This window comes from Rhynchophorus ferrugineus, unplaced genomic scaffold (genome assembly GCF_030347505.1).
Source record: "Rhynchophorus ferrugineus isolate W39M unplaced genomic scaffold, kcgeb_rfMv2 rfM11, whole genome shotgun sequence".
NCBI classification, from domain to species: domain Eukaryota; kingdom Metazoa; phylum Arthropoda; class Insecta; order Coleoptera; family Curculionidae; genus Rhynchophorus; species Rhynchophorus ferrugineus.
The window spans coordinates 26,727,775-26,744,966 of record NW_027472590.1 but is presented as its reverse complement, the minus strand read 5'-3'; the positions used below and the strand labels follow the sequence as shown (position 1 = coordinate 26,744,966).

Here is a 17,192-nt window from a genome sequence, read left to right as displayed (position 1 = left end):
AATAGAAACTCAGTAGTGTTAATATACAAACCTTATTACTCCAGAGATGAGCTGGATGGGTCCTCCTAGATATATACCTAGATTTAAGTTAATGTAAAGACAAATTGAAGGTTAGGCGGCAACGACTAGTAATAATGTAATAAATAAATAAAAAGAAACAAAGTTACACAGGATTGTGCTCAAGAGGGCCTGTAGAAAGTTTGTTTTCTTTAGCAGGTTTTATTCATCTCCAACAAGATTGTTTGATACGTTTAATTATTGACTACATTTAAAAATATAGTATTTTTTATATATATAAATTTTTCCTGATTTATAAGCTGAGCTGGGCTGGTATTTATAAAACCCAATAGCTGAATAAGTTTGTTTTCTTGATTTCTTTACTTTATTTTTCACGATTAATACACAATTTAAAGTATTTTGTATTTCGTATTTTAATTAAAACAAAATATATATTTTGCACAGCTTCGATGGATTAACGGATTAATACGTTATATAATATTGTATCATTATGCTGGCCAATTCAAACTACAAACAAATATAACATATATTACAACTCTAACACTGCGAAAATTCGTGATAACTTGTCAGTTGACTCATGCACAGCAAACCAATTATCTAAACTGAAATTACAAAAATAGAACAGGCCGAATGTAGATATAATAAAAATACGTACACCCGCTTTTGTTTAAACACATATTCACCATAAAAAACCTTAAACAAACGCTGCAGCATAAAACTTACCACGCCTTCAGCGATTTAGCATAATTCTTCTCAATGTCGGCCCTCTCGTTGGCCAACGTCATCAGATCGGTACACAATCGATAACCATCCTCGATCCTCTTCGTGGTTTTCTTGTAGTTGCCCGGTTCCCAGAAGGAATCGCTGGTAGCGATGAGCATGTTATCATCGCTATGGTGCGACATCTTGAGACTGCCACACCTGCGAAAACGAGAATTCGTTTAAGGATACGAAAGTCAGTCGGTATTATAATGCTCATGATTTTAATATTTTAATAGCTCGTGTTATTATTAGGGCAATATAATGAAGTACTAGACATTTTTGGTTGGAAACTGATAAATATTTATTAGATAGTCCTAAGATTCATTTGTACGCCACTCGTAGATTGTTTCAGAAAAAAATCGACTTAAATTATGCACAGGGAAGTGAACAAGATGTATCGTCTATTCAAAGTTATTTTGTACATACGTCATCGAAATTTGTGACGTCAAAACGTCGCAATGTTGCCGCATCAACACTGAGTTTTGGTTCAGTTTGGCTTTGACATACAACAAAATTCTAATCTAAATAAAATAATTGAACAAAAATGTTATCAAATATAATTTATTTTAACGTTATAATACATCTAAAAAGCACAGTTAATTATACAGCCACGATAGTTTATAGGTTAGAGTCATAACCTCTTATCGCTATTGCTTTCATGACTTTTGCATACGTCTGACAGGTTTGTGAACATTTGACAAAATAAGAAAACACTAATTTTGTATTAATAACCGAAGAAATTAACAAATTATAACGAAGTTACGACGACAAATTGAGTTTATGAATCTATATCAACCCCGGTAAGTATCTGTTAGTATACTATTATATATTACCGTTACAAAATCCATTCACAAACATAACTAAGATTGAAATACGAATAAAAATAATAATGGTAATAACAGGTCAATTGAAAAGTCCCCGGCCAACCATAATAAAACACATTTTTTTGGCAAAATTGAGCTCGCGCGGCACTCACTTTGCATAGAGCTTTCTCATACACAAATATTCGTGAATGATATGAGATACACGTTCAATTGATATCTTTAGAGTGTCTGCTATTTCATTCAATTTCAATTTGCGGCCATTAAAAATTATTTTGTGGATTTTTTAAATGTTTTCGTCGGTAACAACCTCTTTTGGGCGTCCACTGCGTTCATTGCGTCTTCGCTGTATTTTTTCACTTCAAAAAGTAATATTTTATCAAGACGCGAAATTCCTTTTTATCCTTTTTTTCACAATAACAAGAGTTGCTTCACTCAAAATGCTATAGTTCACAAACTAAATAATCCGACAGTTGGCAAATTTATACACGCATCTTTTGAGGGTTAGGTCTAACTAAAAAACATATGGATTTAATTCTAGTAGCGCCACCTATGGTGGCAGGCCGGGGACTTTTCAATTGATCTGTTACGATAATATTCTACATTGTCGAGGGAACAAGTTTCGTTTAGCATATACGAAATAATGAAAGTATTTTGGATTTTATCTACTAGTAAGTTTATCTTCTATCATTCTGTTATCAATAAAAGAACAATATAAACAAAAAATTAACCCAGTCTAGACATTTAAACTTACTATATATAAGGTGGGGCAAATGTCCCGCTACCATTTTGCTTTGTAATGTGTAGACGTCCAGATTTTATTATGAATAAATATATGTCACAAGAACGAGCAGAAATAGTGATAACATTTATTGGAAATAATCATTCAATTGGTCAATGATAGCGGGAGTTTTGCCCCATCCTATATTTATATTATTTAGAAAGTAAACCTGGGCATAATTTTACTAGTTAGGTCTATTTTTCTATTAAAGCAAAAATTACGTTTATAAAATACGTATGATTACTTTACACCAATTACAACTTATTTAAGTCGAATTTTCGTGTTATCTAAGTGATAAAGCTGATTTAACTGACTTTCTTACGTTACTTTCGAAATTGCAGCGACTTTGTGAGAGGGTAATAAATCTTCTCCTCTAAAAGATGAGAGATATTCATTATTATTTTTCTATGAAGTATTCTTATGAATTTTGAAAATTTGACCCTGTTGCCAAATGTCTACAAAATTCTTTAAAACATTAGCGATAGTAATTAGAGGTTATAAACCGACAAGTTAATGCGACTACATTGCGGCGTTCAGTAGATTACGTGATAAATATTGATGACATCCATTAAATAATTTAAAAAAATTAAAAGGATCTAGAAATTAAAGCCGAATGAAGCCATCATGTTGTTTTGGCTGAGAGAGAAAGAGAGACAGGACGTGTTAATATTTCTTCATATGAAATATCAACAACGCTAAATATCTCGAAATGAATCTCGATGCAAAACTTCGCTGGAAGGAACATATAAAGAAGAAAAGAAAAGAACTGGAATTGAAATATAGGAAAATGTACCGGCTAATTGGAAGAAAATCACAATTATCAGTACATAATAAATTGCTATTATATAAGCAAATATTGAAACCTATATGGACATATGGACAATTATGGGGATGTTCTGCAAAAAGTAACATTAATAAAATACAAATTTTTCAGAACAAAGTCCTGAGAGGTATTGTGGGTGCACCCAAATACTATAGGACTGATTACCTACATTGAGACCTTCAGATACCCATAGTCAATCAAGAAATCAAGAGAATTGCAAGGGGCCACGAGGAAAGACTCCATTCTCATACTAATATTGAAATATTGCAGCTTTTGGATACCACCAGAACAAGACACAGACTCAAAAGAATCAAACCATCTGATCTTGTGTATTGTTGTGTAGTGAGGTGTATATATAAAAAAATTCAGCAGTGACATGTATAAACATTATTTCACCAGAGACTGAGTTAGGGCCGATGGGTCCTCCTAGTTATATACCTAGATTTAAGTTAGCATAAAGACAAATTGTAGGTTAGACGGAAACGACTAGTAACAATATATTAATTAAATAATAAAAAAATGAAATATCTCCATAACTTTCCTTCTTATGAACTGAATGAGCAACATACAATTATATTGCTTCTCTTACTGAAATTAGCACAATAATTATTTAAGGTTGTGTAACCGAGGAAATGACAATTTATCATATGCACAGTTTTACTTAGTCGCCAATAATTTAAGTTATACGTAAAAAGACAAGGCTTACTAATTAAACCCCATCAATCATATTCAACATTACATAGGAATATAAATTGATACCAAATACCACAGTGTTTCACGACCCTTGAATCATACATAACCAATAGAATGTTTCATGTTAAATACCATGACGTATTCAGGATTTAAATAAATTATTAGAACACTTCAAGATGATACTGCGATTTTAAAAATTGCAAAAGGTAATTAGTCAGATCTGTTGAAGGTAGTATTATCATTAGGTAGAATTATTATTAGTATTATCAATTTATGTATATATAACGAGTTATAAATCCTGTAGTCTAAGCAACACAAAGTGACAGTTTAGGTAATAAAAACTCATAAGCATACATGCGATTCATACAATTGATAAATAATTAATTGTTGTTAATATTTAGTAAGAGTTTGTTGAATACGTTCTAAGATATCATATGATGCTTTTAACAATTCAAACATTTTGAGTGAGGTATTTTTTAAGTAGTGTTTATATTTTATCCATACTACATAATAAACTAAAAGTTAAAGTTAAATGCGGCAACACTGTGACAGTTTGATCGTCTTAAATTGGGATGACTTGAGTTCACTGCTACTTTGGATGGACTATATATAAATATCTTTCAAAGTAACTAGAACTAAACTTATTTATAAGAAGTGCTGATCTCAGAAAATAAAGAAAAAGTAACTTACTAAAGACTATGTTATGTGTATTTCTATTTCCAAAACAAGAAATAAATATGGTAATCTTACTTCAAATTGTAACTGATTGCGGTCAACAAAAGAAGACTACACCAGTTAAGCTATGTAAAAATTGGCTAATGTTCTAATATCGTTACATTAGATATGACAAGAATATTAACTTCAAACATTGGGAATTTTGTATAAGTATCACATATTTATTTAAAAGTTGAAATACTGATTGCAATTTTGAGATAAAAATAATGTCTTAAAAAAACATTTTATGTTCTGATACGTTCTCTTTTATGAAACTACTTTATTTTTCTTCACTTACATCGTCTAAATTTTCAGTTAGGACTATAAGCCCAACAAACATATCATATTAGCTATGGCAAATTATATAATTAGTGGCTTTTAGTTTCCTTAACTATAATTTCTTTAAGTGGAAATCAATTTGCAAATATCAGGACCAATATTTAACCAATGTGAAGGGAAGAAATGTTTTACACAATGTATTAATTTTTTTGCAAAATGTACTTCTTTTCGGATGTCAACGTTTTCTTACGGGCCATTGTTTTTTGCATCAACATTGACCTCATATCGGCTTTAAACATCTTAAACACTTTCCGTTTGGCTAAAGAACATGGAAACAACTTTTAAATCTTCACACAGCTACACAAAAAATTAGACAGAACAATCGATCGCCAGTTTTGAAAATAAAAATGCATAAAAATAATAAACTATAGACATTTTGGAGCAGCATTTAAATATATTGCAGTGAATTAGAAAAAAAATCTGAATAAAACTTGCTGTACTAATTTATCCGAATAAAAAATATATAAAAACTTATTCGTACATCGAATACATAATCCGATGTTGAATAAGTCATCAAAATGAAAAATTCATTCTCTTATGTTGCCATTTTTAGCCAGACTGTTTGGGGTCGAACAAGAGGAAGCTTAGTCTACAAGAAAAGAGGCTAAAATAGGTATAAGACAGGGAAGTGTATTGGGACCAACTCTTTTCCTACTTTACAAATGTGATATATCACAAATGGAAAATATAACGACTGCTATGTTTGCTAATGGAACTAGTCGTATTATTTCTGTTAGTGATAAAGTTGAAATATAGAAAAATATATTGGTTTATCAGTACATAATAAATTGCTATTATACAAGCAAGTGCTAAAACTTCAACTTACTTGGATATACGGAATTCGGATATGGGGATGGTCTGCGAAAAATAATACAAGTTTTCCAGAGCAAAGTCCTGAGAAGTATTGTAGGTGCATCCAGATATTGCAGAACTGATTACTTACACTGAGACCATCAGATACCGACCGTTACTCAGGAAATCAAGATAATCGCAAGGAAACATTATCCTCATGTCTCATTCCATTCTCATGTTAACACGAAAGTTGCAACAAATTGAATAACACCAGAATACGACATGGGCTCAAAAGAAACTATTTGATCTTCTGTGGTGTAGTGAGGTGCATTTAATAGAAAAACAGCAGTGTTAATATATAAACATTATTACAGCAGACACTAAGATAGGACCGATGGGTCCTCCTAGATAGATACCTAGATTTAATTATTGTAAAGACTTGTAATTGTAGATCAATCGGTGCCGACTAGTACCAATGTAATACATATTTTTGTTTATATGTTAAAATCTAGCAAAATCTAACAGATCAATTTCCAGTCCTGAAAGTCCACGGCCTGACACATAGATGGCGCTACTAGAATTAAATCCATATGTTTTTTAATTAGCCGCAACCCTCAAAAGATGCGTGTGTAAATTTGACAGTTGTCGGATCATTAGTTCGTGAATTATAGCATCTTGAGTGAAGCAACTTTTGTTATTGTGAAAAAAATTGATAAAAAGGAATTTCGCGTGTTGATAAAATATTGCTTTTTGAAGGGAAAAAATACAATTGAAGCAAAAAGATGCCAAGTTTCCGGACACTGCCCCAGGAAAATAAACCATCAAGGATTGGTATGCTAAGTTAGACGTGGTGAAATGAGCACCGAAAACAGTGAACGCAGTGGACGGTCAAAAGAGGTTCTTACCGACGAAAACATTTAAAAAAATCCACAAAATGATTTTGAATGACCGCAAATTGAAATTGAATGAAATAGCAGACACTCTAAATATATCAACTGAACGTGTACATCATACCATTCACGAATATTTGGGTATGAGAAACCTCTGTGCGAAGTGGGTGCCGTGCGAGGTCACTTTTGACCAAAAACAACGACGAATCGATGATTCGGAGCAGTGTTTGAAGATGATCAAGCGTAATAAACCCGTGTTTTTGCGTCGATATGTGACAATGGAGGAAACATAACTCCATAATTTCACTCCGAAGTCTAATCGACAGTCATCCGAGTGGACTGCACACGATGAATCACCTTGAATAAAAAAAAAACTAATTTTGACAAAAAATGTGTTTTTCTATGGTAGGCCGGGACTTTTCCATTGACCTGTTATTACATCTATTCAATATATAACATCACACCGAATATTATAACAGAAAAGCTTAAATGTACCAAAAGAAATAAAAAAGCAACTTCTTCTTGCGTGGTATAAGATTCATTGGACTAATCCATCACCTGTCGTATTCACCAGAAATACCGTCTTTTAACAACCTATTTTAAATAATTGAACATAACATTGAACACATATTGATAATAAACGTTACTTGGATTGAAATAAAATTAATATTCTACTGGTAAACAATAGTTATTCAACAGAAATCGCTTAAATCTAAATACCAAACGTAATACTTACGAAAATACATTGAAAGGCCAGACATTCGGTATTATCATCTTCGTATTAGTTAATCCACCGAAGGCACAATTATAGTACTAGTTTTGTCCGAATTGAAGACACGAAAGCACTAGTTCCAGATAAGTTTCGTACTCATTCGGCCATGTGATGTAAAACTATTACTTCCTAACACGAAAGAGATGCTGTGCGAACGCGTCAAAAACAAGACAATTTTATAATGGAAAGAAAATTGAATTTAGATCCGCGGCCTTGAATCGCAGCAACGGTAGCATCAAATTTAGTGTAAACAAAGGTTTTTATCTTTATTTGATGTAGTTATTGTTATCAGTTAATTAAAAGGAATGTATGTACTGTCGTAAACTAAAAGCCCAAATTAAAATGTGATAATGAAATAGTGTTTTCTTTCGGTCTGTTATCTCATATGGTTAATTTTAGTTTTTTACAAGTGCTCTGAAAAAATGTGATGGAGAATCATAAAAAAATTGAAGCAGAATGACCTGCTTGTTGGTAGTGGTAATGTATTACACAGGTGTACATTATAGTCTAAGAGCTAGCAACGTTTTCGAGAGAATTTCAGGCAGGCTAATCTTTTGACATTATATTAAAATACGTAAAATTAATTTGCCAGACAATCATTGTCTTGTTAAATAATAAGGAACACTGATTAAGTCCGGAAAGTAAAATGGGATTTGCAGGGGAGACAGAAAGAGCAAAAGAATTTGGTAAATCTAGCTTGTTGTCCAAGTAACATACACAACATTTTAATATTTTTAAAATGCTGACGTCCTGGAAATGTTTTCTATGTCATATTCATTTTCAGCATATCGAAATATATAGAAATTTGTTGAAAAGAACAAAATGTTGCGTGTTATTATTATCTTCTGTCTATTTTATGATATACAGTAGATCAGTTAATTATGATTATGTATTCTTCAAATAAATGGTTTGGGGCGACATAAAGTGCTTATCCCATGAAATTAATTATATCTGATGACATTCCTAAAAATTTTAAAAGCGTTTTTAAGCAAATACAAATTTCCTAAATTATTTCTAAATTGGCAAATAAATGAGCAATGAAATTGGTGCTATTGACAAATACTATAATTTATATTCAATGTGGCGTGTGAGTATTGTTAAATACAATTATTATTAATTATCATTTTTTCCTTTCCTGTCACTATAAGTTTAATTCTTGTGAAATATATATATATATATATATATATATATATATATATATATATATATATTAATTATGATTTTACGATGTACAAGACGTTAGCTTACCTGTTCTAAAATTATAAATGTATCCATTTTTTAGAAATTAACTTATTTGTTCTATGTAAGGATTATATTTACTTGAATCTTCTCCATGCTCACCAACTATTCAATCAGTTGTTGAAAAAGTTGATGAAATTCTTTAAAACATCAAGCGTTGTCTTTCATTTACACACCTAGTTCAGACTTTCAGTTTAACACCTAGACCACATACATCTTTAGTAATTTGAAAAGAACTGAGCGAAATTGGCTGGGAAGTTTTAATCTATCCACGATATACCCCAGATCTTAATCCATCTCCAGACTTTACAAAACACGTTTAATTTTGTAAGGTTCATTTAAAAGAGGCTAGTAAATATCACAGATATTTCAGAAGCTCTACAGTAACTACATCGATTAAAGTGTTTAAATATATCGAACACAATTCATTTAGAGTTCATATAATTATATAATTCATCTTCATATAATTGTTGTAACAGTTCATAAGAGCATGAAATAGTAAGAAGGATATAAGTTTCCCTTGTGTTAATCAACTGTTTTAGCTGCTGATGAGTCAAGAAAGATGCGCTATGCGACAAATTACAGAAAAGGTCGGAGTGTCTTATTATTTGAAAGACATTTTACAAATAATGAAATGGTCATCACAAAAGAGAGACTCCTTTCCCATCGAATCAGTATGGACTGAACTGGAAAAGTGAAGAATCGATGCCCATAGAACTCGGTATGATTGCAGGAATCTTTACAAAGGAAAACACTGGATTTCGCATGCTTAAGTAAGTTAATAAAACGTATGAGTACAATTTTAGAACAAGTAATTACAAATAAGGGTGGCTATTTTGGGGAGGCCGAGTTTTAACGAAAATATATACAATTTCCTAATTCGTACTAAATCTATTAAACTAACTTTAACTATATGTTAGTTTAAGGTCTGATCCAGATTTGAGTGTAATAAATTATGAATATATGCTATAATCTCTCCAAAGAAGTTTTGTACATAAGTCATCAAGATGCTTAATGTATTGCCGCAATTTATATATTCGTTTTTGAATCAGACAATATTTTCTTTCTCATTTTATTCTGGTTAAATAGAGACACAATGCTGTTTAATAAGTTCGGACTTGTAACCGAACTAGCCTGTCAAAGTCGTCCGTTTGTCAAACGCATTCAAAATTCTTTAAAACAATAGTGATATCGAGTTGCTCTTGCCAGTATAATTCGTTAGAGAGGTAAGCATCTTTACTATTACTAAATACTAATTTGCTTTGATTTTTATTGAAAATATTTTTAGCATGTTGCAGCTGTACTGAATATTAGTATAGACAAGGTCACTGAAATATCTCAAAAAGATTAAATATATGAAATGCATAAAAACAGTGAGTAGCTTTTCCATACAAACGTAATTTAATACAATTATTTTAAAGGAAAGGTTAGTCTGAAATGTATCGAAGAGAATAAAAGAACACAATTTTTAAAAGCATATAGTAAAATAAAGACTTATTATTTCAATGTATGTATTTAGATGAGACATGGATATTTCAAAATGGGACCAATATACCCAATGGTCACTCATGGCAAGATGATAATAAAAATTGTGTTATGACAAGAAAAGTTGATGGAAAAAGGTAAACGTTGGAATAGTACTTGATTAAGTTTTATTAGTCATAACATTTATTAATAATATATTGTACTTCATGCTGGGCTTCATGCTTGAAAATTAACAGCTCACTTATTCACATGAATGAAACTTTCTGAATATGATATGATTCAATGATGCCAATTTCTAAGACAGGGTGATGAGAGTGGAAACAAGTAAAAGATATATATCCTGTATACAGAAAGAAAGTATATGTGTATAATTGTTCAGAATATACATGATTATTTGGTCGTGTCGGGAGAGACAGAATAGTAAGTGTTTTGCAGATATGGCAAATACAATAAGGGTAATGCAGTGATTAAATTTAGTTTTATCAAGAAAGATGTATACAGATATTAACAGCATAAAATAAGGAGAAATACAGTGATGTCAAAATGTCTTTACAAGGAAACACTGTACCGAAGGACACAAGAACTAAATGTGGCAATGGTAAATGTGTAAAATAAGTGTTTTGCAGATATGGCAAATTAAGGAGAATGCAGTGATTAAATCTAGTTTTATCAAGAAAGATGTATATAGATATTAACAGAATAAACTAAGGAGAAATACAGTACAATCAAAATGTCTTTACAAGGAAACACTGTACCGAAGGATACAAAAACTAAGTGTGAAAGATAAATATGTTCTCTAATGAATCTAAAACATATTACTTATTATACAATTGTTAATTAGGTGGGTTAGGCCTCCAGGGCATACTACATAAAAAACGCGCTTAGGACTCTAACTCATAGGTTGTATGAAAAAGAGTTCAATATAAATATAATCAAAAACAACCCTAACCTACAAACTATTATCACTGTGTACTTAATTGTAGTTTTACGTCCTTCGATGATATGCCATATCATGTATTACCATATGTAATGTTAAAATAAATTATATTTGATAAAACTATTTTTGTTTAATTATTTTATTTATTTTATTTTTATTTTTTGTTGCCAAAGCCAAACTGAACTAAAATTCAGAGTTAATGTGGCAACACTGCGACGTTTTGACGTCACAAATTTAGATGACGTATGTAAAAAACTTCTTTGGATCAACTATAAATATAATTCGTTAGGGCTTGAAGTTTATGAATAACGCCATGAATAATATAATTTATCAACGCTATATATTTGAAGCAAAACTGCCTAATTTTAAAACAACATATGAAATCAGAATAACAGCTCAGTTGAACGTGGTAATACTGTACTGAAATATGGTTAAGATAGAAACTAAGGCATAATTTAATTTAAGAAAAAACATATTTGAATAGCAACGATACGAAATAAACAAGTGATAATAATAAAGCTGTGATATATTTTACATAACAGTAAAAGGTGTATGGAGCCAGTACTCACAGGATCAGCAAATAAAATATGGACATTTTGACTGGTCGATAATTATCTAGGGTAAAATCTGGTATGTGAAAGTCGTAATTATTCAGGTGCTTTATAATTTAACGTAATTTTAACGAAAATAAAAAAAAAACACGAGTTAACAACCATAAAATATCGCTAACGAATAAGTTATCGAAATATGAACTATGTCGTTGCACAATCTCTCAAACCTTACATAAACCAGAGCGTTATCATATATTATACAACTTAATTAAGAAAAATCGCGTTAAAACATATTGCATATGAAAATTTCTATCAAATAACCGAAAAAAAAAGTTAAATGTTAATATAGTTCTGATATATTATTAAGTAAAATTCAGCGAGTTAAGACAGAAGTAACAAAACGCCCAAAAGAAATTTAAAAAAAACGACGCAAGCATTAATTGACGTTTATTTCTTCACTCCGAACAGGTTTTGTTAAAGTCGATTGATTGTAATATTGCTTTTTGCAACATTTTCAGCGACAGCAATGGAAAACTTAAGAAAAATTATGTGTTCGATATTCTTATTCAGTGTGTAAAATTTGCAAAATACACTTGATATTAACTAAAACACACTGTAAACTACAAAATATAGAAATATAAGTAGGGATGTCGTATCAACACTTTTTGGGTGGACATTTTTTAATATTGTAGTAAAATTTCATTTTTTAGCTTAGAACAGTCAAGCATTTAACTTGTACGTTCATTCCTTTGAAAGCGGAAATTTTAATATTTCGAATGCCCTCTACTTAGCCATATAATTTATGTCGTCTTTATCCTATTGTCACAGTAAGGTATTACCAAATAATGCCAGAAATACTACAGAGTATACCATAACCCGTCTCACACCCTATTTAGTTAATGAATGAAGTTAAAGAGCAATGAATATCGCACAACATCATATAGCTAATGAAAGAATAAAGACCCTGTAATTGATATCCATATTATTTTAAAAAAGAAAATAAAAGGTATTTTTTAAATTTTTTTAAAAAATTCGATATGTAGAATAATATATAAACATTTACAATTAAGTTTGCGGTAGTTAACATTGATGGTTTATTTAAAATGTTTAAAAAAATGTTTAAATAATATAATATTAAGTTTCGATAAGAGAAGTTAATAACCACTTTACATATATTTTCATATTGAATGTAGAAATGGATAATATTAGACAAAATAAAGTAAGAATACTAAAAACGAAATAAAGAATATTACGAGATTGTCAAAAAATATCGCGGCTGACATAGCTGTGATGCCAGATATTGCAGAAATTTAAAGGAATAAGTTAAATAATTTTAGAAAAAACACAGGCATGCTATACTACGATATTACAATCAGAAAAATAATAAAGTTTTGTTTGTTTTGGCGACGAGAAAACTTTGACTAATTTTGACAATCTGAAATCTTCTATTTCTAGAGTTTTTTTGACAGAATGTACGATGTTATATTAGGTATTTCAATATATTGCTAACAACTGTTGTCCTAGGTGACAAAATAATGTAAGAATACTAAAAACGGAATGGGGAAAATTACTAGATGAATAGACAGGCCAACAAAAAAAAATCGTTAAACGTTTTAAATTATTTTAACTAAATCGTATGTATACCCAAAATACTGAAACCATATTTGATATCAGTTTGTTAACATATCGAATTCTCTCAAAAAAATAGGTATTATAATAAATATAGAATTTGATATATAAATATTAGCAAATCATAGCTTTTTAAGTATCTATTTTTATTCCTAACAATATCAAATGACTAAAAACGAATGTATTCAAAATAATTACCATTTAATTTACCAAAATAATTTACTCAAAGTTTTTACAAATTCTTTCATTACGGCTAACTTCTTACTGTTAATTTTTTACTGCACTTAGTGCACAGCATCAAGATGCATAGTGTAAGTGCAAAGTTTTTTTTCATATGGACTGAATAAGGAACAGACAATAAAATATAAATTTTTACATCAAGAACTAATACATATTTAAACTTGTTGGTGTTGAAACATTAAAATGTCCGAAATCTAAATCCTAAATATTTTTGAAAACAGCATACCAAATAACACACAAAAAAGTTCAAATTAATGAAGGGTTAAAACTGGCCCTGAATATATTATATTTAGTCCAAATATAATCATAATTGGCTTCTTTTCTAAAGATATATAAAGCAGTATAACGTGTAGAAAATGTGAATATGGAAAACACAATTTAAAACATTGAAATTTGGCTGAATAAATGACAAATATGTAAAAAAGAAAATCCTATTAAATTATAGATAAGGCATACAGAATTTATCAAGAAAATAAGACAATATGACGTACGATCGCCAATCATTTCGAAGTTACTCAAAGCTGTCTTCTTAATCTAAACTACCGAAACTTGGGTAGAAAAGCTTTGACAACCATTTCACAGTACTATACAGTCATGGAAAAACATTTACTCATCTTTAGGATGGATTTAAAGGAAACTCTGGAGGTCTATCATTATTGTCAATTGCTGGAGTTTATTTTTGAAAGAACATCCAGAGTATTACTATATTTTAGTACTAATCATTTAGTATTTGGGCAGGATTTCCTCAGACAGTATACATTTAGTATTTTGGACTCCTGTGTCTTCTCTACACTGCTTATATCCCAAAAAAACATTTGCCGATAACCATAAAAAAGGACTATAAAAAAGTACAAGTGGCAATCAGTAAAATCTACAAATTGCTTGCAAAAATACAGTTTAACAGGTCTAATCTTTCAAGCAGATTCAGTCAAATACCTCGGCACCAATCTTGATGATTGCAGGTTAAATAGAAATGTCACAAAAAACAGAGCAGATCCCATTCAAAATCAAAGAAATGCATTGATTAGTCGGAAGATTGATTGAAGACTGGAAGATTGAAGAGAAGAAGAGACAATTTATTATTTATATTATAAGAATGCAAATATAGGGTAATACCAATGCATCAAAACGACTAGTAATCATTGTGCCAAAACAATTAAGACTCAATGAATAAAATCTTCGAGATGGTTGAAAATTACAGACTGTATGGGAAGTACGTAACAGAGCTAATCTATCACATCTTCGCTTCCTTATGTTGTAATTTAACAATTTCAATCCACCAAATGTATATTCCCATCTATATACACATCAAATCTACATTATATAAATATCTTTATTTAATAAACACGTTGATAGACAAGTGGGTTAATGTTTAGATAATATAACGTTTGTATAAGTTTAAATCAAATGGATGATAAGATTTGTTGTTGCAAAATTTGAATTAGTTCTATCGAATGATTCATTGCGATAATCCTGTACATTTATAGTTCTCATTCGGTCAATAGAGATTATGTAACACTTGGGCCGAACCTGGGACTGGCCTAACACATAGATGGCGTTAGTTTTATTGCACTCGCTTTTTAAATTAGTACTAACCTTCAAAAGAAAGCTGTCAAAATTTCACTAGATCTACTCATAAATTTGTGAGTTATTGTGCTAAGAGTGACACTACTTTTGTTATTTTCAAATCAATAGATCAAAAACAATATCGTGTTTTGATTTTACACTGCTTCTTGATGGGAAAAAATATCGTTCAAGAAAGATATGACTTGAAAAGCGTTATAAGCATTCCGTTCCATCAGAAACAACAATAAAACGTTGGTTTGCTGACTTCAAACGTCGTTATGTGGTGACACCAGAAAACATAACAAAATCCGCAAAATCTTTATGAATGATCGAAAAGTGAAGTTGCCTGAGTTAGCTAACATAGTAATGATATCAAAAGAACGTGTTGGTTTTATATTGCATGAGCATTTGACAATGAGAAAGTTTTGTTCAAAGTGGGTGCGGCGTTTGCTAACTGTTGACAAAAACCAAGAAGGGGTTGATGATTCTGAGCAGTGTTAAATATAAAGCCAATTTTGAATTAAAAAAACATTGACGTTGGCATGACTAACAACTGATTATAAATAACCAGAAAACAATTTTTTTATTCGACCGAAAATCCTTGGCCTGCCCACCCGACTTTACTCCCTTCGACTACCCCTTATTGTCTTCGATTATTACATAAACTTTACTGAAACACTTTATCCACATAACTAAATCAACGAATTGACGAAAAATCTAATGATTTTAGATTAACTACTTTTCCTATTATTTGCAAATTAAACGTTTTTTCTTTATAAAATATAAAAATTATTCTCTGCCACGCCTACTAAAAGCTTTAGGAATCTGATAATTGTTATTGATAATGATTGATGCGATAATATTAATACAGTGACGAATCTATATATTTACTTAAAATAACTATGGCGAATCAAGTCTGATAACACTTCTGGTTTATTTAATCAATAATTACTGACGCCAAATTTATTTGTAAAGTATAAATCAATGAATAAATGGAGCCCAAACCAAATTTGGAAAGCATAAAATATTATATCGTTAAAAATAAAACATAGTTAATACATTATGTAAGCTTAGTAATATGTAGTTTTCTTCCTTACCAATATGAGGAATCAGAAGTAAGTAATATAGATATAAGGTTGGGAAAAATTATTTCGTAGACATCACTGTCGCTACGGGACTATAAACATCGACCATAGCAGTTTTGAACCACTTATATAAAACTTGACTGAAAAAAAAGTTTGAAAATAATGATTGCACGAATTGAAAAGTAGATAACTTACGGCAATAATGTGCGAAGAAGATTGTGGTTGATAACACCAAGGAAAAAGGTTTTAAAAGTATTTAATGAGATGGGAAATGAATGGTTAATTATGAGCTGTTTTGACCTAGTCAAACCATTATTTCGACTCTCTTTTGTCAACAAGTAATCTGGGTCCACTTGATTATAAAGTATTAAAAAATAAAATAAAACCGACTTCAAAAAATAAATAAGGAACTCATTAAAAAATATAATCAAACTTAGATTTTTAACACAAAAAAACGTTTTTCCGTTCTATAAAGTCGAAGTCTTAGAGAGTGACTAAGACAAGCCCATTTTGAGATCTATAAACACGAAAATAATATCAACAAAAACAAGGGCTATAAGACCAATCATTCCCAGCAGACAATAGTGAAGAAGTCACACGAAAATTACAACAGGCAATATAAATAATTGGACACAAGCTCGGAAAATAAAAATTAATGAAAGTAAACATGCGCATGTGCAGTTCACCTACAATCGGACCGTACAAGCACTAATAACATTAAATAAAACTATCATTCCATATAGCAACAACGCTAAATATCTAGGAATGAATCTTGATGCAAAACTTCGCTGGAAGGAACATATAAAGAAGAAAAGAAAAGAACTGGAATTGAAATATAGGAAAATGTATTGGCTAATTGGAAGAAAATCACAATTATTAGTCCATAATAAACCGCTATTATATAAGCAAATACTGAAACCTATATGGACATATGGAGTTCAATTATGGGGATGTTTTGCAAAGAGTAATATAAACAAGATACAAATTTTTTAGAACAAAGTCGAGAGAGACCTTCAGATACCCACAGTCAGTCAAGAAATCAAGAGAATTGCAAG

At 30.5% G+C, this 17,192-nt stretch overlaps 1 protein-coding gene across 10 annotated transcripts in view; it reads right to left on the bottom strand.

The window, feature by feature from the left end:
* The window catches only part of Synd (protein kinase C and casein kinase substrate in neurons protein Synd), an 82,722-nt gene that overhangs the window by 38,215 nt on the left and 27,315 nt on the right, over window positions 1-17,192 (bottom strand). For 7 of the 10 annotated variants that reach the window (XM_076417863.1, XM_076417865.1, XM_076417868.1 and 4 more), the window contains exon 2: window positions 742-939. In XM_076417863.1, coding sequence (XP_076273978.1) covers window positions 742-923 — 182 coding nt within the window. In that variant the 5' untranslated portion in view covers window positions 924-939. Of the gene's footprint in view, window positions 1-741; window positions 940-7,369; window positions 7,578-17,192 lie in introns of those variants that run through there. The other 3 variants (XM_076417858.1, XM_076417867.1, XM_076417861.1) reach the window with 2 other exon arrangements.